This window comes from Pundamilia nyererei, unplaced genomic scaffold, assembly GCF_000239375.1.
Source record: "Pundamilia nyererei isolate P.nyererei 1_Seehausen unplaced genomic scaffold, PunNye1.0 scaffold00070, whole genome shotgun sequence".
NCBI lineage: Eukaryota > Metazoa > Chordata > Actinopteri > Cichliformes > Cichlidae > Pundamilia > Pundamilia nyererei.
The window spans coordinates 644,103-668,394 of NW_005187471.1; the positions used below are offsets into that span (position 1 = coordinate 644,103).

Consider the following 24,292-nt stretch of genomic DNA (forward strand, 5'->3'; position numbering starts at 1 on the left):
AATGCTCCGCTGTGGCAGCATGGATACAGATTGCTAACTTAAGTAGTGGGTAGTAGTGGGCGATTATATTTTCCCACAAGACTAAACACACAATAGATAGACAACAGTTTCAAATGAGGATGAACTCAGGTCTTTTCAAGTTAAATTTAAAATAGATATAACCTTCCAAGGCAAGGTTGGCTTGCAGACAAGGTTTACAACCGTATTCAACTAACAAGCAAACTGCACAGGTTTTTATTCAGTTAAAATATGTCTAGAAAATTACAATAAAATAAGAAGAAAATGCAAAGATTAAAGGAAAACAGACTAAGTGCCTTAAATATATGTAGCCAAACTGCATAGTTACCTCATAAAAGGCCCATAGTGGGACCTCGATGTACCTCCATGAGCCAAAAAAAGGTGCCTTTTACATAGTCAAACAGGTAATATGGAAGAAGAGGTGGTCATGCCAAAAGCAATATCTCTAAGTGGCAATAAATCCTGTATCCTTCTCTTCTTCTTTGGAGCACTCTGGAGCAGTGCCCTGAAGGCATAATTTCCAACTGACCACGAGGGACGTGACCTAGTAGTCTCAATAGTTTGGCCTTTAAATGACATACTTGTGTTACCTGTTAACAGTTTTCATTTACACTACTTTCTTTTACTGTTATCAAAGCTACCATCACATTCTATGTCTCTCTGACGGAGCTTCTATATTTCCTGTTCCCTATTTTTAAAACCACCGCTTGAAGGCGCTTCTCTCAGACAAAACTTCCTGGTAGCCAGAACTTAAAAAGACAAAAACAAAGAAAAGAAAAAAAAACATACGAAAGGCACCTGAGATGGAGCCCAAGCAGCAATGCTCCAAGCTCTGAAGGACAGGAGCATATTCAAGCACAAACTAAACTCACCCAAACACTCAGACATTACCATATTGATATACATAACTTATCGAATGCTTTCTGCAAGTAGGTCTATCAGAGGAGGGGCTAAAGTCTGGACCAGCTTGGTAAAAGAAAACAAACTTCAATTTTGTATCACCCCTTGATAAAATCTGAAGTGCAAACAAGCTTACAATCAAGCCAAACAAGAAGCAGAGCTGTATTTTTCTGTTCAGGGAAATCTTGTTCGATTGGATGTGAAAGTACCACAAGTTTGCAGTGGAAAATGACTGCAGAGGGTTGTCAGAAAGAAATGTTTCATGTCCTGGTTGGCAGTTTTGTTTGTTGCATGATTTTGGCTGGCTGGGTTATGGTCGGTCACTCACTTGCATGTTTGTCTGCCAGAGCGATGAGTGTGCTGGAGATGTCCCTGCGCCGGTAAAAACACACCACTTTGGCCTCCACATTCCCATTGGCTGTCTGCAAACCAGAGACAATCAGCGTTACCATGGCAACAAGTGGTGCCTCACACAGAGAACCAACACGCGCATGCACGGGCACGCGCACACAGATGAAAAACCCATAACTGAGGCTAGCTTTTTAACTTTGCCTGAAAACAAAGTGGCCACAGCAATCCTCCAAAAAAAGAAAAAAGAAAAAAAAATCACGTGTTGCAGTGATGAGGACTGTCTGTGCAAGCCCAGCTCTTTTCCTTTTACATTAATTCCTACATAGATGTTTTCACACAGAACTGTTTTTAAATTAAAATCTGCATGACAATATTTTATTGAATACTACCTAAAAACAGAAACGAATACTCCTAGTAAGATTATTTAAAGTGTAAAAGATACCAAGTATAATTTAGAGACCAAGTTATAGCTTTTACCTTTTTTCAAATCACTATGCATTAAGTTTTGAGCACTGACTAACTTTTTTATGAGTTTATTGTGTACTGTATCAGGAACGAAGGGATGACAAACAAAGTGAACACCTAACATAGATTTACATTCTGTAGACACTTCAGCTCTGCAGACTTTCTACTTTCCCAATCATCAAATAATTAAAATCCAATTTTCCAGTTCCATTTTTGAAAAAAGGCCATAGAACAGAGGAGAGATAAATGGCCCATTTATGGCTACAAAATAAAACATTTTCTTTGAAAATGAAGAAAGTTTTGAAAAAAAAATAAAACTCCCACAGCACCCTGTGACAGCACATACCACAGTGAACCACATGAACCACAGTTAATCTTAACATTTCCAGTATCACTTCATAAATGATGTATGTGCACATTTAAGCTGTAAGAGCTGTATTTAGTGTACTACAGCCATTTATGGTCAGCACTATCATTGGAGTTTGTGTGTAAGAAACGAAAAACAAGGCCTATCTAGGATTTTTTTTTTTTTTAATGGATCAGAGTTTAAATATAGGACAGCAGAATGAGGAGGAGTGTTTCATACTGAATTAGATATTCTTGGGGGTGCATGTGCCCCATTGCAAATATTCTACTTGCTAAGTACTTTGCAACCAACAAATAATTAAGCAACACAATCAGCTGCTTCTCTTGTCTCTGGTCTTGCTGGGAGACTCCAAATCCACCAACTTGCAGCTAGCTCATAGCAGTCATTGTTCTGCTCTGTAGCCTCCATGAGGTGGCACAAGAACCAGCACTTCACCTGATGCAGGTTTTGGGTAGAGTGGCCCTGGAGCTCACACAGTACCTCAAGAGCAGAACAAGAAATACTGGTGTATACAGAATGATGGAGCATCCTGGAGAGTAGGTTGGGAAAAACGATGAGGCTTCAAATATAATTTGGCTGCTGTTAATATACCTGAGCAACACGCCCAAGTAAGATCTGTGATTTTAACAGTGAAATATACAGTTTCCTTTCACAATAGTATCATAAATAGACACAGAGAAATGTGCATGCAAGTTACATAAAAGCTATACACTGCATATTTATTTCACATTTTAAATCAGCAGGCAAACCAACTGATTTGCAGCTTGTTGGGGCACAAAGATTTTCAGACTAAACTGTTAACTTGATCAGTTATCAGTTTTGATCAATGGAAATGTTTTCCCTCAGACACTGTATTTTCTAAACCAGCATCTCAGGCCGTATGGAAGAGAAACCCAAAGATCCCCGAGGAGCAGAGAGACTGACAGTGACAGACAGAATAGAAGGCCGACTCTGAGCTCTGTGTCAATCACATTAAACACTCTCCATATTATTCAGCACAGGCCTGGAACAGGGGACAGACAGCCGGCACCTATAACTAGTCTACAGAGACATCTCTTTTTCTGCTTCTTTAACTGAACAACGTACCAAATAGCAGGCTGGGATTTACCCAACACCTTAACAGCAACATCATCATTAATGTGACACTACAACGCAATACTGCTTTCACTACTGCATTATGCTGAATAAAAACATACCATTTACTATATGAACCACATAAATCATACATTTGAAAGTATAATAAAAATCTGTCTACTAACATTTGGTTTCTCTTTTCATTAAGATCTAGTTTGAAGAATTTGTCAAGACTAGCATCCCATATTCAAGTAGTGCATTGTCTAAAAACACACTAACAGTAAAAAATAAAAAGTACACCCATTGTTAATTCTAAGGCTTTACATATCTGGGCATTTAAAAAAAAAACAATGTAGTCCATAACAAGGCTTAAGAACCAGGTAAATTTAACCTCAGATGAAAAACAGCACATGGCATTTACAATGTGTCATTATTTAATTAAGCCAAAATGCAGAAGCAGTGTGTGAAAAACTAATTGCACACCATGATTCAATAGCTTTAAGAACCACTTTTAGCAATAATAACTTGAAGAAATCATTTTAAGTACGACTTAATCAGTCTGTCACATTGTTGTGGTGGAACTTGGGCTCACTCTTCGTACAGTGTTACTTCAGTTCATTGAGGTTTGTGGGCATTAATTTATGCACAGCTCTTTTAAGGTCCCACCACAGCATTTTAATCAGGCTGAGGTCTGGACTTTGTCTGGATCATTGAATCACTTGGATTTTTTCACTTTTCAGCCACTCTGGAAGAGATTTGCTAGTGTGCTTGGGATCACTGTCCTGGTGACACAATTTTAGCCAAGCTTTAGATGACCTCACATTTGACTCTAGAATACTTTGGTATACAAAAGGAGTTGACTCAATGACTGCAAAGCATGCCAAAATCACTACCCTTCTACCACCGTGCTTGACAGTTTGTCTCACTATAGTCTCATCTGTCCAAATGATATTGTTCCTGAAGTCCTGGCGATTTGTTCAGATGTGACTTTCCTTCTCCAAGCCATGCTGCCATGTTCTCTCTTCAAGATAAGAGGCAAATTTCCAAACAAGCCATACTTGTCCAGTCAATTACTGAAGCCTACAGTATATAGTGTCTTAAATGTGTCTCATGGGTTGTCTGCAATTCCTCCAAGCGTTACATGGTCTGACCTTGAAGTGAGTTTATTGGGATGTCCACTTTAGTGTAGACTGGCAACTGTGAATAATCTTTCTCGCTGTCGCACGATGGACTTCAAAGCGTTTGGAAATTGACTTTTAACCCTACTCAGATTGATGGACAGCAACATTTGATTCATTAAGATCATTGCTGACATCTTTCTTCCTTGGCACTGTGTTAACACACACACCTGAATCCTTCAGACCAAAAAACTGACAAAGCTTCTGCTTTTATAGAGGTGACCATACTTGATGATGATCAAGTGAATTTGATTAGGAGCACCTGGCTGATACTTCCCCTTTTAATCCCCGTGGACACAGTTAGCACATACTTAGTCTTTCCACATGCTGCTCCCACATTTTGGCTTAATATTTGCTAAATAATGACATGGTGTAATATGTTTTGTTTTTCTTCTGGGGTTACATTTACCTAATTTTAAGACCCGTAAAAGACCAAGTTTTTCTGATGCCCTGATATATAAAACTTATAATTTTAAGAGGCTGTATTTTCTTTTTTTAATGACTGTAAGTCTGAAGCCGAATGAAAGCCTATTTGCTGTCGCATACGCAATAAAAATCTGCAAATCATCACACTTCAGAAGCTGGGACACTTCAGCACAGATAATGATTTTGTTTCTCTCAATAAATAAATCAGCCTATCATTACATGCCTCTTTTCAACATTCCCCAAACCAAAATTTGCATTGTAATCAAAGTGCAATTTGTTCAGATGTTATGTTCACTCTAATAAATTATGAAGTGAAATGACACATGTACAGTGAAAGAAATAATTAGGCAGTTTAATATATTCCCCTCCTACCTAAGAGGAGTTTTGCACTGAACAAGCTGTAGAAAGTAGAAAGTAGCTTCAGATATCAAAAAAGCTAATGAAAATAGATTTTAATGGCAAAACTATTCTACATTACAAGATACATTTATTTATTTTTACTTAAATATACAAAAAAGCACCTAATATTAGTTAAAATGTGCCTTCATTAAAGTGTATTTGAATGTTTGAGATAGAGACATTAATATCCGATTTGCAGTGCTGGGATATGTGCTGCATTCAAGGGTATAAATTCAACCTCAGACACCCACTCACACTCACCTTGTTCAGCTCCTCTATCCTCCTGATCAGCAGTGGGTTACTGGACGAGTTCTCAAAATAAACATAATCTGCAGAGGAACAGCAAGAAGGAGAAGGAGGAACAGAAAGAAACAGAGTGGGGAATGGAAAGAGAAAGACAAAGAAGTGTCAGTTAACAATGTGAGGTCAGTCAAACGTTCAGGGCAATTTCCAATTGGACCACACAACGACAGCTTGATTAGTCAAGAGGAAAGTGCAGCAGAGACATACACAAAATGTTGATTTAACTCGATTAGGCTAATTTCATACACAGCAGTTGCTGTTGTAGTTGGGAAGTCTGACAGAATGAGATGTTGACGTGCTAATGCACACTCGCACATAAACAACAAAACTGGCTCTCCAACCCTTCCATTCAAATAGCAAACCTTGTATTTCCCCAGCCCTCATGCTTTCTTTGTCTTATTGCTCCATTCATTCTCCCCATGTGTGGTGGTGTTTGTATGCGCAGTGTGTCTGCATTTGTGTGTGGGTGTACGAGAGACACTGCACAGGCTTTACCACGCGTGTGTGGATTTACTATGCATTCGTGTTAACGTGTATGCGTGTGTGTGTGTGTTGCTCCTGGCACCACTCCAGGCCCATTGGAGGCTTAGCTCTCACCAGGATGTCCCCACAGGCCCCAGTCTTGGTAGGGTGCCTGGTCTTAGCCCTGCATGTGTCTTGGCTGAGTGCTGTCAGATTATACCCCACACTTGGTATGTTGCCTGGAGCTGGAGCTATCCTCCCTTCACCCTAAATCTGCCCCCTCCCATCCCCCCACGCTCCCCTAAGACCCGTCTTCTTGACCGACTAGGCCAGAGATCGCCCAAAATTCCACCAGCACAACCACAACATACACTGACTCTTGCCTTCATTTCTTGCTCCTCCTGTGTCCAACACTTAACTGGTTTAGGCATGCACCCATCCTGTTAGCACACCCATAATCTGCAACGACATCCAAGTCTAACCCGCACAATAATAAGTGCCACAGTTAAAAGAAAAATCCTCATACAAAACATTGTAAACACAATTAAAACAATTATCTAAGACGCATTTATCAAGCCGTTCTGTTCCAGCTTCCTTTTAAAACCCAAAGGTGGCTTTCAAACAGTTTTGTGGTTGGTCAAATGGTTTTGCCCAACCAAACAGTTCAACCAATATGGAAGATATTCCATTTTTGACTCTAAAGTTGTTAGCCATCATCTTTGAAAACCAACTGAATAAATTATTCAGACATTGATAAAGTTTTTTTCTGCTGAAATCGTAAATGTAGTCTCAGTGCATTAGTCTCAGTCTTGCCTCTCCCTCCCCGTTCTCAGTCCAGATGACTCATTTGGCTTTTTTTTTTTTTAACTAATGACAAGTATGACTAGAAAGGCATTTTGTAACTTTGTGTAAGATGATATCATGTTTCCATCTACATAACAACCTATAGCTGGTTTACACAACACACATTATCCAAGCAGGAAATGAAGCTTTCACTACTGGATATAAGATCTCTTCAAAGCTTTGCAACAGAAAAAGCTGCAGAGCTTATATGCTGGAACTTCCAACACTGAATTCTTTGAGGTTTCATTGATCATTTATGCAACTACTTATCTGGGGTCCTTAATGGGTGAAGGTAGGGGTGCTCAGAGAGACCGCAAGACACACAGTCAGCTGAAGAATTGGTTGCTAAAGAATTATTTTTGCAATTCATTTTCTCTGCATTGCATTTTCTTTTCTGTCTTGAGCTTTATTTTCATACGTATGCCTGGCATGCATAAATTGCAGTATTTAATGTGTTTCTGCAAACATACTGTATGCTTTCAGTACTCCCCATGCAACGGCCAGGATGCATTTATGTCATAGGGCACCGAGGATACAAAACAAACTTTTGCCTGTTGAATAACAGAGGAGCATACTGAGAGCTCCTTCCCATGAACGACAGTATGAACAAAGTTTAGTGTTTTTTTATGTTTTTTTTCTCTTTACTCAGTTTTCAAACTAATCTGTACCAATTCACAGAATTTCTTTGTCTCGTCTTGGGTGTTCTTAACTGCAACTCTGTTGAGGAAAAAACGGCATGTAAAGACACTGTCTTTGGCGCAGAGGAACCAGAGTGAAAACAGTTTCCTAACAATTCACAAACAACCAAAATAAACTGAACTACCAATGACATCACATCTGACATGTATATATTTAATATGTCTGCTGACTGTAACATTTCCAATAATCAACAGTCAAACATTGAAAGTTTATCTCAGAGACAGTCTCGCCCACGCTAATCTTTAACACATAATAATGCAAAGCAACCACTGCATCTGCATAGGGGGCACACCTTGACTTCTCCACTGGAAAACCTTTTGCTCCACTATGCTCATTGGTATTCTTCTCTCCACCCACACTTATAACTGAATACAAGAGGTTCACGCCCAGTCTGAAGTTTTGTAATGCAAGATAACTCTAATTTCCAGAGCTACGGTTGGCAGATAACGTTTATTTTATTTAAACCCTTGAAAAAATTTTCTATGCATTAAGCCACTGAACAATCATCATTTGCATGAAGATGTAAAACTTTAGCACTTCCTCCAAGTAGCAAAAGCAATTCAGAAGGCATACACAGTGCAAATTTTATGACTTGCGTCTTCCAGCAACCCTCTTTTTACTGTTGAACATTGCTACAAGATGGGAAAAGATCGTCACATCATGCCTGTCTACTCTTCACCCTGTAACAGCTTGTTACTAGACTCCGCTGCCACTGTGACATCTCCGTCCCGCTGCTGAATATCAAATAGGCCAAGCTGAAATTGAGCGGCACACTGAGAAAGAAAATGAAGACGAGATATCCGACTTGCTCGCTTTCAGATACACATGTGAGTCAGCAGCACGGAGGTCAGGGGTTGAAGAAACTGGCTTGTGACTAGTTGTGATCACCAGATTGGCTGTGAAACTGCGGGAAAGTGACCAAGACACTATCCTTTTATTAAGCACGGTCAAGTCATCCTTGAAAAAAAAAAAAAAACTTGTTCAGCATGAACAGAAACTGAATAGCTAATTAAACTACCGGTAATCAGAAACAGTTTTTTGATTTAATACTGCTTGAAACTTATTTTAGCTTCTGAAACGTGACTTACGCCTTTCACATGTAGTCTTACATCACAAAAAGTGAAATATCTATTTCGGTTTTAATCTCTTTAAAGACATATTTTCCCATTTTAAGTTTGAAATCATTTAATGTTCAATGAAAGAATTTTCAGAATATAATGAAAGTAATCCTTGACTGCTGCGGCCATTATTCCTACCTGCCTGTAACAGAACAAGCTGTACTGTAGTGCAGCCATGAATCAATTAGTTATTTCATACACATTTAGAAACAATTATTTAGATTCAATTATAAGCTTTGGCTCTTTTTTTCTCAGGGAAATTGGCTAGAAAGGATTTTAAATTTATTTACATAAACAAACAAACCCTTTCTTTTTTGGACTATTGATTAGGAAACAAAACATTCCAGGACACCAACTTGCTGTGGGACGCTGTGATAGCCATGCTGTAAATAATCAATCAACTAATCATCACATGAATTACTACTGAGAACGGAAAATCCCTTTGTTGCAAAAAAATGAAAAGGAAAAAAAGTCCATGTTTACAAGAAGAATCCTAATTTACCAAAAAAAAATAAAAAAATAGGGACAAGTCTCTTGACAAAGCGTGGGGAGAAAGGATGACGTGTAGCTGCGGCCCTCAAACGCTCACCAGCTCAGAGGGACCCATTAATCAGGAGCCAAAATGCGTCATAACCATTTTAGAAAATGAAGCAGAACCACATGTTGAACATTCGGTTTGATGTGGTGTTGGGTGTGAATCGCCACTACATGCTAAGATTTTTTTTTTCCCCCCTTGGTTGGTGACAGCACGTCTCCCGCTACATTTAGAGAAGGTGGGACTTTGGGCAAAGCTCAACGTGTTCTTTTTTTTCCTGGCACGGAAATTTAAGTTACCAAGAATGGAAACACTTAAGTTCAACCCGTGTCCCTTCCTGCCACCTCCAGAAGAAGAAAAAAAAATTGTAATAAAATAACCATGGGAGGAAAATGGCTCAGTGACTGTCCAGAACAGCCTGGCTGAATGTTGGAGTTTCTACATGTGAGGAGCTGAAGCCTGTTGGAGAGCAAGCTGGAGAGGAACTCAAAATGAGAGCAACAGAAAGAGAGAGCCTGTAGGCAATGAGCAGCATCAGTCTCTCGGTTTCCCATCAGCCCTCCCGTCACATCAGCCCGCGTACAACCACCCCGCTCTCCATCCCCCACTTTCAGCGTCAGCCAATCGGCAGGCTCCGGCGGCCATGATGTCATAGTGCAGTCAAATTTTCTGTGAGCCAATCAAGGAACGTTATTGAGCCCCGAAAGAGAGAGTCTGCTGGGCTGATTCAAACCAGGCCAGAGAGACAGACTGGCAGAGACGCAATGATGAGAGAGACAGAGAGAAAGAAAACATGAGATAAATAATCAACCAGAAAGAGATAAAATCTAATATAAGTGGAACAGGTGTGCGAATTACAATCAAAATAACCTGTATCCAAACATTCACTGTAAACTTCGGTTAAGGTGACCAGGATAATCCAAGATGCACATTGTAAGGGCCTAAAGTCCAAATCCCACAGCTCTGGCTGAAAACTATACTGTATTGGTGGTCTCATCGAGACACACTTTACATAGTCGTAGTGGTTTATTATGTTAAATATGCCCTCCAGAAAGTACAATTCACCAACACTATGCTCATCTTATTACCTAAATCTCTGTTTTCAAACAACTTTGTCATTGAGAGTTTCTTAAAGCAATTTAAATTAAGCAATCCCAGAGGGAACATCACTTGTCGAACAGCTCAGAGACACACCCTGCAACACACTCCTAGTTAAAGGCATTTGAGTAGGCACAGTCATGAGACAAACAGCTGGGAATCTGTGTATTAGCGTATTATAACTTATGTAGTACATTAAAGCTGCAGTGATTAGCCATTTGAATTATTAGATTAGTTAACAAAAAGCAAATTAACATGTGAAATTCATTACATTTCTGATTGTAGCTTCTACAGATCGCAGACATCACAAAGAGGATACAAGAATGCTGAACCGAAATCTGTGACCAACACCAAGAGACAGCAGTTCCCCACAGCCAATCATCTACTTTATAACAGCTGAAGTGGGAAACATAATAAGAAAACCACACTGTTGCAATGATGCAAGAGGTTCAAAACAATTTTAACAGGGATCATTACTGTAGTGAAGATGTAGACAAGTACAGTTGCAGTTTCCTTTTTTTGCCTTAGTGTATCCAGAACATAAATTGGCACAGCAATCGTTCGAGTACTCTAACCCTGACTCGCTGATCCTGTCGGCACTTTTAAGCAGAGTCTAAAATTAAGCGGTCATAAAACTTTGTTCACACCTAGTAAAGGGTATGATCCTTTTTTTTTTTAACAAATTTGACTGTTGATTCTGTGTACCGGTATGTGTTTTCTTGTACGTCTCACTGACTACTGAAATCAAAGTTACACCTCTCTCCTCATGTATCCATGACTTGGGATGGGACTATTTTCTGAACTTCTACAGACTACGTGGTGAATCATCAAATTCGTAGACATTTCAAACGATAGCTGCAAGTCTGCCTGTACATCCCTAAAAGACAGCTCTACCAACACTGTGATTATGTAACAGAAAAACCAACAACACAGTGACCAACTGATCTTTGCTTCTATTTAGTCTGCAATATGCTAGCCCCAATAAAGCTGCACCATGGCATATCCAAATATTTCAACTTAATGAAATGATGCAATTTATTTCAAATTCAAAAAGTGCTCCAGCTTCAAACTCATCTCTAGAGAACTCAATGTCTACACGTAGTACAGCATACTTTAGTCATATTTCTCTTTTTTTTCAAAGGCTGGGCTAGAGCTAGAAAGGGAGCTGGAGAGGCAGCAGAGGAAGAGCATGAACATCTGCCCACGTTAGTCCAAGCAAACACACGCCCTCCACAGCTCACACCCCATCCGATGCTTACTCATGCAGTCACACGGACAGGTGTGTCTGTTGTCAGAAGCAGCAACCGCAGACAAGATAGACTGCCATAGTATGCATGAAGGTTTCTATGGTAATAGAAGCTAATTTAATATCCTAAAGTCAAACTCGCACCTTATTTTCACACTTTGATATCACTCACAATCAAGTACGATCAGCTGTATGCACAGATGCATACACCTCTGTACAGTCTATACAATCTACCTGGAGTGCTAGTATCTGCTAGGATTCCTGGCAAAAGCAGGAAAGAGACAAAAATATGTCTTTCATATCCCGTCCCGCTCACTTTTCTGACATATTATAATATTTTACACAGAGGAATAAAAAAATGTTTAAAAAGCAGTTTTGCATAAAGTCAGCAGTGGTGTTAAGGCTGAGATGGATTTGATCTTATAATAATTAGATCACAACTCCCATGACACCTTGCAATCATACTGCAGCAGCCACTGCAGCTTGCACTTAACAAATGCGATAAATCAGCAAATTTTTCCACTCTTTTCTCAAACATTCATTCTAGTGAAGTTTATACAACCAGACCCTTAAGTCCATAGGAAACACAAGGAAGCTAGCAAACAGGGGTTATTGTGATTGGCGTTCGGGCAGTTTGACCCCCTCAGAAACACAATGATACTTTGCTGAATGGATGTAAAAAGGTTGTCATGCATCTGTCCAACTAGTTGTCCTGAACTTGGCAGGATTGAAGCAAAGAAGCCTCAGCTCGCCACTCAGCGAGTACACCCACCAGACCCTGCAAGAGACACAACTGCCAGCGTGGGAGATTAACACCAGCCATGAGCCAAACAAAGTGTGGGCACTGTCAAAGTTTGTAATTTAGTCAGTTTGTAGATTAGTAAACAGTGCAACACCTTCAGGCACATTCTGAATAATTACTGTAGAAAATCCTCACCATCCAAAGGAAATGTGGGCATTAACACCCAAGTTTCTCACTTTTTAAGTTAGTAAACAATGCAACACATTTTGCAAACTCTGTGCAAGAGCTGTCACAATCCAAACATTTCAATACAAGTTCTTATTTAAAGGATGGATCCCGTATTTTCCAATTATTTCTTTAAATAACAGACCTCTACCCATATGACGACCGAAGAAGTGTTTGCATCCTGTAATCATTCCTCGTGATCATAACATCCTCGGATATGGCCTCATACTGCAGTTCCGATGCAGGTGATGGGGGAATAAAACCCACACTCCTCATTCTAGGTAGAAATATATTTTGACCAGAGCAACACAGTTTCAGAAAATACAAACAGGACATCTTTTACTATATTTTGGAACATCTCTATCACAGTAGGTCCTCATTCAGAAGCCTGTTGTACAAATTCATTTTAAAAGAAACAAACAGAGGATGACCTGGCCAAAAACTGAACCTGGCTTAACACCACCAAGCAACTTACTGTAATATTAACTACAAAATCAAAGCTCCACAGTTTTAAAAGCCTGTCCGCTTTTTTCAATGATAGGTCTGAATACCCACTAGCAAAAATTGTAGTAAACTTTCTAAACAACTTGACAACCAAATTTAGAACATCATGATCTCAGGAAAGCGTTGTTTTCACTTGGGGAAAACAAGTCGTCAGCAAGTCTTAGAGGCTTTTTTAAAATTTCACTGCATTCATAAAAACGTCTTCCAACCGCTGAAATGGTTAAAAGTTATCGTGTAGCCTACACTTAGTCACCAACACTTTCCTGCACATGAGGGAAAGCACTAGGAAGAAGTGCTGCAGGCACCGGAAGAGTGGCTTGTGGCCTGGATGGTGAAAACAAAGACATCAAGACCTTTTGTCTTTTGTCCACTGCTCATTCAAGGGGACTCATTGCTTTCCCAAGATGATCCTGCATTGTCTTGCAAAGCAGCAGCCATCTTTGTGTGGGCTTCTGCTTTGTTCTGGTGTTGGCCTGGAGAAGCTTCAGTCAATTATGAGGCCTATTTTTAGGCCAAACTAGAACTGTGATTTTATTTTTTTAAACTAGAAGTGTGGTTGTAGCACGAATTAAGACTATGCTTATTAAATTGTGTTTTGTAGTTTTAAATTGAATTGTGAAGGTTGAGCTTACTTTTTACTTTTTCACTTTTCCAAAAAAGTAATCAACTTTGCTTTGATGACTGAGCATTAAATGTGTAAGCCATTCTGATTGATTAGATTTCACAAATTAGTCAAACTACACAACCTTAAAGCTGCGAGGTAGATATGAAATAAATGAAACAATCTTTTTTACTGCAAATTAGTGTGCTACAAACAAGACATACAAGCTTAACTGGTTGGTATGTCAGTGTAAGAGACTGACAGCGTAAACAGAAATACTAAACTAAGTAACATCTGGCTGGTAAAGTGTTAACTTTTTACCCTGCTCCAACATAATCCAGCTCTCACTCAGGTAGGCTTTGTTTCATTTGACTAAATAACAATGCCATTATCTTCAGCATAGGCTATTTTTGATGCATGCTCCAAGCCAACTGCAATCACATCAGTCATATTTCAAATGACATTAGTACTTAATAATCTTAAAAACATAATCAGTTTGCTTTCCCTCCCTTTTCTACTGACAAATGGCCACAGAGTCCAAAAAGACATTAAAGTGGATGAATAAAGAAAGAATAAAGAAACTGTCCTGCAAATGCTTAGGACTGCCATCTCCATTACAGTCGTCACATCAAACCTCTGTGTGGTGACACTTTTTGACAGCTAAATTTGAAGTTTTTTGAAGACACATCTAAAAAGCTCTCCATTTTTTATGCATCTCCACTGCAAACCCCCTCAAAAACAGCACATTCTATTTAAAATACAGTGCAGCTATAGTGGTTATCGTGTTTTCATTTTCACACAGTACCTACGGGATGTAAATCAGGGGAATATATGCAGGGAAAAAATGAGTGGGAGGGGAAATCAAGAATTTTAATTTGGTATTAAGTTGAATTGCCTGCACAAAAGAAGCGAAGACACACTGGTTATAAATGTGTAAAACGGATCTCTACACATGCTTTGAGAATTTTAGTGGTTCCTGCATGTAAAGTGTTGTCTTTAACTTTTTGTTCCACTCCTTCCCTGCATTTTAAAAGCATGCACTCCTTGCTGCTGTCTTGTGAGCACTGAGAGGTTTCTGCAGGACACTTAAAGCACTTACGACGTTACTTATGGCTGTGAGCGTATAGTCCGGGCTGTAGCTGAATGGCACGCAAAACTTTTAGAATATATCCACTACGTTACATCAAAATATATAGAAGCGCAATGCATGTTACTCAGAGTGCATCGTTGCACTAAAGTACTTGTTTGCTAAGTTGCAAGAAAAACGCAAAAAGAAGCGAGGAAATCCGGGGAGCAGTTTTGTAAAGAGAACCACTACTCTTCATCACCATCCTCCTCTTCACAGTCACCATCATCATCATCTGTGAAGCACAAGGCTCTTTAGCTTTAGGGAAATAAAAGAAGGGAAGCAAAAGACGGACCACGCGCTGTAAATACATAAAAGAACCGACGTTAATCATGGCGAGTCCGCCATAAAAAATTACGGGAAGGTCTTAAAATACTACCCCCTCCACCTTACCTCCAACCCGGTACATGTTCGCTGCCATGACTGCCCCCGGTCCCTGGCTTCCTCTCCAGGTAGAGGGGTGGCTCTCTTCTCTCTCGCGCTGCCGGAGCTGTGTTAGCACTGCCGCCGCTCTGTGTTGGAAAATGGTGGATTGATCAATACGAAGAGACTGGCTGGCTGCCTTAAAGAGACAGTACGCCTTTTTTCTTTTAGCCCACAACTTTGGCGCTGGTAAATGGGAATCAGCACTGTAACAAATTAACAATTTAATTAAACAAATTTCTTTAACTTAAAATAAAATTTAATAAATAAATAAATAAATATTTGCCTTTTTAAACTGTACCTACGTCACTGTTAGCAACCAAGCACGCGCTCGTCCGAAAAGAAGCGTTATCCTATTAACTTTGCTTAACTTTACTACTCGGTTAACCTTACATAAGTAGTTCATTTACCTTTTACTTGCCAGTTTAGATTATAAACGGAAGGGTACATTTCTTGGAAATGGACCTGTATTTATTATTAAGACATGAAACTTGGATACTAGCTTAAAGTTTTATTTATTTATGATAATTATACAGCTCTTTAATCAACTAATCGACAAGTATCGCGATAACTTATGGTGGAAAGCAAGTCTTTAAGTAAGAGCTTGATGTGAAAACTTCCAGGGCCTACCAGGCCTACTTCGGACTGTATAAACTCCCACATTGGATGACTCATGAATTGTGGACAGGTTCCAGAGCTGGTTTTAAAATAAGCCTTTTACCTGGAACTGTATAGCTGTGTAAAAATGCATCAGCCCTAAAAATAAACCAGTGCTGTGATCCTAAATCCCTCAATGCTCACAGTGTCAGTGAGGGTCAGAGGTCAGTGGACCGGCAGGGGAGGGATGCACGGGCTTAAATGTAAAAATAACAAAGTATGTTAAATATAATTCATGTATATTAGAAAGACACCGGGTCATCCCTGTGGTCTAATTTTTAGGGTGGTTTATAGTGGTGGTTTTGGGGCTGTCATGATAGGGCACACTGTCATGTAGCTATATAGTTTTGTCTTTTAATGTTAAACATTTATTTAACATTTGTCCTTAAATACATAATTTTATTAACAAAAGAAAGGAAGACATATGCAAATTCTTCCAATCTAAAAAGGTGTATTAAAGTTAGGAATGGTGGTTTATGTATAAGATAGCATAGCTCTTTTTTGTCTCACTGTATAGGACTACATTATAACCACAGCATGCAGTGAAGGCAGAAACATGCAGTGAATTATGGTATGATAATATGAGATATATTTTGGATTCTGGAAATACTATGGAGATTTAGGATTATTAAGCTTATTACAATGACATGGTTAGTCCACAGTACAACTCTATGTGCACGTGGTTAGGAGAACAAGCTAATAATCTGCCATTAAAATAGGATGTTGGTTCTGCAACATGGACTAGCAGCAGTGTTTCTGTTCTTATCAGTAGCCTGTGTGTGAGTGTGTTTATATTATCCTTTCAATCTTACCACAAACAAACCATATTGTACCATATCACCTTGAATAAGGCACAATAAATTGTCAATCAAACCACAGAATGCTTAAAAAAAACTTCACATGAGCATAGCTTTTTTTCTACATGGCTACCCGTCTTTTATGGAAAGGTATCTACAATGTGTGATTCTGAATGACCAGATATTTGTTTGATTGGCTCACTTTTTTTGTAGATAGCATAGGGCCTCTGTGACAGAGGAATGCGTGGTGAAGGCTACGTCTGATCTATACCATATGGAAGCGTCAATTACTGTGACCTAACACAGGGGATCACTGTCTGCAGTCACATGACTGTTATAGGCCAATCATGTGTACTTACAGTATGCACTCCTACTCAAGTGTGCAGTCGGAACTGTGCTGCATTGGAGGGATTCTGTATTATGTCCCGGGGCTCTTTTATGAAAAGGAACGAGAGACAAGGAGTGTGTGCTTTGTGTGTTTTTTGTGCATGTGTGTGTTTATGTATGGGTGTGTACAAGGATTTACATCTACACTGTGTCATTCAAATTTAATTACATTGAATTTGCGATGTTTTTCAATGCCAGTGAATGGTACACTGCACAATATTTTGATTTGTAGTATAGTTGCATGCTCACTGATGAAAGAGCATCACTATACTGTACATTTATTTTTAAGTATACACTGCTATGTGCAACAAACAGTGCATTTCTGCATAAATGCTTATTTTTGTGCATATTATATTGCTGTCTTGTGGAATATTTCAAGTGTAAAGCATAATCCAGCATATCCCTGCACATTATGTGTTATTTGTTAAGCATATGGAGACACACGTGAACAGTCTTTTGAGCTGTTGTAATTTTCCCCAATGGGCTCAGAAGAAAACACTGCCAGTGCTTAATATGCCTTTAATTAAAGGAAAATAGGTGGTCGACAATGCACCCTTGTATTTGGGAACTGTTACCACTTTCATTAGGGCTGTTTGTTTACTTGGCTGCTTGATGCTGTGCAGATGTTCCTTTTTTTTTTAATACACTTGCTCCTCTGCCAGATGTTGCTGCATTCGGGAAGACAAGCATGCAGGCAGAGCTCTGTACAGAGCAGTGCAGTGCAGGTGTTCTCCCTGATGACTCTCAGTCTGTGGAGATGGATTGGCTCAAGACGCAGAGCGTCTGCAGAACCTCCCTTCACTTTGGAAGAAGACCTCTGATGGCCTCTCTTCCTACTTCTCTTCCTCCCTCGTCCTCTTTCTTTCCTCCGCTCCTCCATGGAGCAGGTGATTGCACAGGAGAGACAAAGACACAGAGGAAATCAGTTAGACCTGTTTTCTTGCAGAAACTATTTCATATATTTTTAATTCTCTTTCTGAAACCTATGCTTGGATCTAGACACACTATGGGTGGTGCATGAATAAAGGGAATAATGTTAGAGCTCTCGCTCCTCCACACCTAACTTTGTATGGGTGTATTCCTTATTAAAAGTGAATTACCTATACTTTGGAACAGTCTGTAACACTGCTCTCTAGAGGATGCTTGAATATATTCCCTTCCCAGAAGGTTAGTGCCAGTGACCTTCTGCTGTGAGTCATGCTATAGATATAAGACACATGTATAAGTATATAAAGCAGGATAAATATTACCGATAATAATGCAGTGAGCTACTGTACAATATCACAGATGCCTAGATTCCTGTATGGAGACTGCTCTGCATATCCATCTAAAACACATTCACCACCACTGCTGTTGATTTTAAAGACAATATTCTTTTTTTTTTCTTTAGTCTATGAAGCCATGTTCTCAGTCCTCTGAGAGCTGTGGGAGGAGATAGCGCTGACTTATTGCGAGTAAAAGAAAATACTAGGAGTTTGTATTTATTTTTCAGTCACCATTAGGGGGAGCTATTGTCTAGCTTTTTATAAAAATGACCACTTAAGACAAAGGCTTGCCTGCCTTAAAACCATGCAAACTCAGACATACTGTTATCCATTATCTTTAGCTCATACAAAACACCAAATTGAGCTCTGAAACCATTCATTAACAATGCCTGATCTTTCCAATACTCACTGAAAAAAAAAATGCTCCAAGTTGCACTAAACATAGTCTGCCAGTAGGGGACATCATGTGCACAGCTATTTCTATTGTCCCCATTTGCTCCATGAAAAACAGTCATGCTGTGGGAAGAAAAAAGAACCGTGATGTGGCCATCGCTAACAGCGAAAACGACACTTCAGTGAGTTGTGATTTTTGGGTTGATGCCTGCTATTTGCATCTAAAGCTGCAACACAGAGCTGTAGATCAGAAGCATAAGATTATCAAATGTTGCCATTAAGTCAATATTATTGTGTCTTTTCTGGGCGTGTGTGTTTCTATTGGAAGACATCACTCAGTCTGTCATCTGTCACACAGCTTTGAATGAAACACTCAGCCTCCCAAGAATGCTTTGCACTAATCCAGAGGGATTAAGAATATTGCAGTTGTGGGTTATTGATACTGACCCGTACGAATAGGGTGTTACTGCGAGACTGTCTCACACATGGAAATATGTGGCACTCCAAAAGTTCTCCCTTGCATATTCTGAACCCCACCTTGCAAGACACTCCCGTCACTGAGTGTCTACCCTTAACCACAGAACCATTTGCCAAAATGCCAGGAGCTGCCAGACAAGTGCAACTGCCTTTTCTTTCTCTTTTTTTTCTTAGAGAAACAGCTGGTTGAACTGCTAAAAATGTCTCAATCTTCAGAGAGGCTCTGGCATTTGGTGACTGTGCCATGTGGGGAAAAACCCACAACAGTTAGACGGAAGAAAAAAAAATGAGTGACTGGAATGGCAAGCACTTGCTCAGCAACTTGAGATGCATGTTTTTTTATATATGTATCACATAAATCATCAAACAAATGTCAGGAAAAACAACGGGCACATAATAATAAAGCCATGGTCAGTGCAAGAGTAGACGGACATAATGGGCAATGATACCACCTTTGCAGCCTACATGACAAATTCAAGATTACACAACCTATCTAAAACCACATCATGAACCAATATGCATTTATAATAACCATAAATGCCCAGTATGCTCATAGCGAATATATTTTGCAAGTTTCAAGTGAGATCGCGCTTCCATGCATCAAAGACAGCCTTATAAACTAATGATAGCTGTTTTTAGTTGGAAAGAGTTTCTGCAGACATGTTACAGTATGTTACTATTAACTGAATAATTAACATGATTGTTATTACAGTGTAATGTGGGTGTTTTAACATTTTTATTACCAAATCATAGGTCTTATTTTTAAATTGTGTTGGAATTCAGCTGAGGGGTGATAGTAGCTTTTTGGATGAGCCTGAGCTACAGGGGCCTGTCCATGATGCTGACGCTGGCCATGGACAAACCTACGTGTCTAAAGTGATAATACGCTTAGCAGGTCAAGGCAGTCATATTGAAGAAACAGCTTTGCTGCTGGGTTAAATACTTGTTAACTATTTATTCATATGTCTGTGATGTTTAATTGTAACATTCAATATACCCCAAATAAAATATTAGTACATAAACAGTACTAATTGGCTAAATTAGCGTTATGGTTAGCAGTTTGCAGATAATATATGTGGCTTTATAGTGTCTAGGATGATGATTGATTGATGTGAAAATCCATTAAACACAAGATATATGAATTATGTACTTGTGACTGCACCTTGTGAGACAAATATCAAAGCATGTCTCTTAAGGCTCCATGGAATACCTAAAATCAGGGTGGGACCTGGTAGATCATGTTTTGTTTTCCATTGCAGCACCACCCATGTCGAGAGGGTCTAATTATACACCACAAAAGTGCACAGCAAAGTCTCTTTACATCGTCAGTTAGTTTGACTTGGCAAGAGAACTCCATCTGAAATGTCTGTGCTCATGTGGAGCAAACAGGCAGGCTTTGTTAAATACTGAGGTAAAGAACATTTTCAAGTTCTTGTTGTAAATATGGGCTGGGGAGGGTTAAGCAGGCAAGATCTTGTCACAGTGACTATTTGGTAGGCCTGTTTTGTTTGTGAGCAAACTGGGAGATGAAAGAAAGGAAGAGATAGATGGCTGCTCTGGGAGATTTCACCCATTTCAAAGATTTCTGCCTTTTGTGTGTTCACAACAACAATAAAGAGCTTATCTTGGAAAAACAATAATCCAATGATTGTTTTCGTGACCAAGAAACTAAATATTAGTCTACAAAAAAAACATGCCCAAATAGTTGTTTGTGAACAGGAAGTGCATGCAGTGAACTTTCTGCACAGAGAAGAACAAGAAAATAAACTTTATGCATCTTTATGTAAAGCTAGAGTCAACAGATGTTTAGCTTAGCAGACCATGTTAACCTATAGACTTGAACTAAGTGAAAACAGCAAACATGGCTCAGTTCAAAGTGATAATAATGTCTACCACACTGTATTTGACTGTGCAAAATGTGCCTGTGTTTTGTTCATTTTTGTGTTTTTATATTTTCCCCTGCTTTCTGGCTTTATGCTAATCTCAGCTAATTATCTGCTGGCAGTAGCTGTATATTTAGTGTACAAACATCAAGCTCAATTGGTTTTCTCATTCAAAAGTCTGCAAGAAAGCACAAAAACACATTCTCACCATGTCAAACTATTGCTGTGGTGTTTCTATCAATAAGTGCAGATTACATGATTGAAACAGGTGTCCAGCTGTCAGTTTGTGCCTGTGACTAATGACTCCTCTGCTGACTGAAGCTTAATGAATGAAGCTCACACAGCACAGTTACCACTGTAATGCCACTAATCAGAGGGTTATTGATCACTATACTGTTACACTTTAACAACACAGCAGATCATCTTACTCCATCTCACCCTGTCCCTAACATTCTCTTCTGACACACCAACACTTTGCGTATTCTCAATCACTACATTCATGAATCTTCTCTGTGGTTCTCCTGTTTTCTTCCTGCCTGACAGCTCCTTATTTAGCATATTTTATCTAATTTATATCCACTATCTCTCCTCTCAAATGTCCAAACCATCTCAGCCTTGCCTCTCTAACATTGTCTCCAAAGCACTCCTGAGAGGCCCCTCTTGTTTTCCTTCTTATTTCTGATTTTATCTCTTCAATTACACCCCATGAAAATCTTAACATCCTCAGCTCTGCCACCTCCAGCTCGGCCTCCTGTGTTTTTGTCAGTGCCACCTTCTCCAAGTCATTGCAGATCTCACTACCATCTCGCAAACCTTCCCATTCACTCTTATTGATATCCTTCTGTCACAAATAACCCCTGACATCCGTCTCCACCCATTCTGCCAGCTCGCACTCTCTTCTTCACCTCTCTTGTCTACTGTTCTTTGCTTTGAAAGGTTGAATGCAGGTATTTAAACCCATCTGTCTTCACTATCTCTGCTTCTTGCATGTTTACCTTTCGAACTGGCCTCCCTCTCATTCATATACATGTATTCTATCTCTGCTTATTGCTCTTTTCTCCAGCGCATACCTCCACCTCTTCAGACCCTCTTCCAGTTCCTCGCTTCATGCCTTATCATAGTCTTTCTCTAGATACACAAAGATACAGTGCAACTCCACAGAGGGTCACAAATCAGTGTACTTCTCATGCCGGAGTGGTGAAGATTGCATCAGGAAGAGCATCCGGTATAAGATTTTGGCTAAATTAAACGTCCAGCTTATAAAGAATGAAGCTATGCATGTAAAACTTTTAAAAGAAGGTTATTTATGCTAATTATTCTCTTCATGTCACCAGTCTGTTTATTTTCAGTACAATTCTCACGTGTGACTCTCTTAGAGTGATTCTCTTAGAAATGATAGGGAGCTCTGTGAGAGGGAGGATCACAGAACTTAGCGATAGCAAGATCAAAACCTCCAAAACTGTCTGCCAGCTGCCTCCACAGCACACCCTTGCTACACAGGGGCCCTCACTGGGATTCAGCATGGCTGCCGCGCCTTTATTACAGCCGTTGAGACTGTACAGCACATGTGTCTGCAAAAAAAAAAATTATTTATACTGTAAACAAACACGAGGCAGAAAGTGGAATGACAAATGTTCTGAATATTTCCAGTGTGCATGGGCTAAAAATAGACTTTCAGATTAGACGAGGGAGTAGTGAAAGTCTATGCAATAGAACGTTGACCAGCAGTGGGCAATGTAGACATTTGCCAAGTAAAACAATACACCCACTTCACTAAAAATGGCATTCAATGGAGTCTACACCCTTTTCAGTCCCTGTGGGAGTAAAATACTTTAAAAAGACTGTCCCTGGATTAAGACCAACAGACCAACTGTTGTTTTGTCTGTAAGAGTATATGTGTGTGTGTCTATGTGATGGTTCAGCAGGAAAAAGCTCACATTATAATTTGATAAATGTTTTCTAATGGTTTCCAAAAAACATTATCTAGTTATATGTTTTGAGAATCACAAAGTTTTAATAGTTGCTCAAATAACTCCTTACCAAAACTACCCAAAAAGACCCAAAGCAATTAATTAGGCATCACTTAAAAACTACAAATATGACAGGTCTAAGCATTAATATTGAGTTGTTCCATTGATATAAACATCAGAATGTTCCTGAATTATTAAAATGCACCATATTAAGATAGGACTTTATTAAAGTACCTTTATTAAGCCTAGTTCTACCATGTAGCATCACTTTTTGCACCTTAGGGACCTTAGGAGTGACAATGGGGACATGCACATATATAGACAGAGGGCGATTATTAGAATGTGCTCCTAATGGTGAAAAAGTGGCATTAGAATTGGGAAAACCTTTTTTATTATCTCAAGAAGAAGAATCCTTAAATTGTGAGAAAAGTTCCCTTTTCTAATTGTTAACATCTTTTTTTCCCTTTGTGTTGTGATCAGCAATATAAAAATATTTGACTCCAATATTTGAATGGAACCTTTTGTAGCATCACAAGAAGGTTTCTGGCTCAAACCTCCTTGTCATCTTAATCCTTCCTGTTGGTTTCCTCCCACAGTCAAAATATGTCTGGTTCTCTGTTTTACTCCTATGATGGATTATTGACTTGTCCAGGGTGTATTCTGCTTTCACCCTATTGCAGCTTCTACCTATAGGCCAAAGCCCAGACCTTAAATTAGATAAATAGTTTTTTAAAAAAAAGGATGGTCCCTATGTCACCTTGTTTTTCAAGGTCAACCAATTTAAACTTGCAAACGTAATCATTATATTTATGTTTTTAGTAATTGAATAACTTGCAGTGGGAAATTTTGAAGGTGATTGCTATTGCTATGATCTTTTATAGTCCCATTGTTCAGCCACAAGCTGAACAATGCGACAGGACAAAATGCTCATCACATTCCCAGACCCAAAAAAGGAACGAAGATAAGCCTTTCCCACTTGTCCTCTCAGTCTTATCAAGAAGATAAAGCATCTCTATTAAAACCTCACAGACCACTCAGTCTCTTCGAGCAACATAAAGCTTATCATCTACTGAGACTCTTCAGTCTTACCCCTGTCCCCTAGCAGAGCTAAACATAGGCTACTGTGTCTGAAATAATCACCACTCTGAAGCGTATGCTGTGGGAACGTTTCAATAATTAATTCAGGCTCAGGCTTTTTTTCCTTCTTTCTTTACTCAAAGACGTGCACATGCACACCCGACAGATCACGTGCCGTCCCTAAGAACAGTCTGCACTCACATTTTCAGAAACTACACAGCTGTCTGACGTCCTTCAAATGATGTGCTTGTGTATTTAAAATAGGAGCTTCAGAATGCTGCGA

At 39.3% G+C, this 24,292-nt stretch overlaps 1 protein-coding gene across 2 annotated transcripts in view; it reads right to left on the reverse strand.

Moving 5' to 3' along the window:
* Window positions 1-15,212, reverse strand: part of mta1 (metastasis associated 1) — a 49,653-nt gene extending 34,441 nt beyond the window's left edge. For both annotated transcript variants that reach the window (XM_005736563.1, XM_005736562.2), the window contains exons 1-3: window positions 15,074-15,212; window positions 5,440-5,507; window positions 1,247-1,340 (exon numbers count right to left, since the gene is read on the reverse strand). In XM_005736563.1, the coding sequence (XP_005736620.1) occupies window positions 1,247-1,340; window positions 5,440-5,507; window positions 15,074-15,101 (190 nt within the window). In that variant the 5' untranslated portion in view covers window positions 15,102-15,212. The remainder of the gene's footprint in view (window positions 1-1,246; window positions 1,341-5,439; window positions 5,508-15,073) is intronic.
* Between the last annotated feature and the right edge of the window lie 9,080 nt (window positions 15,213-24,292).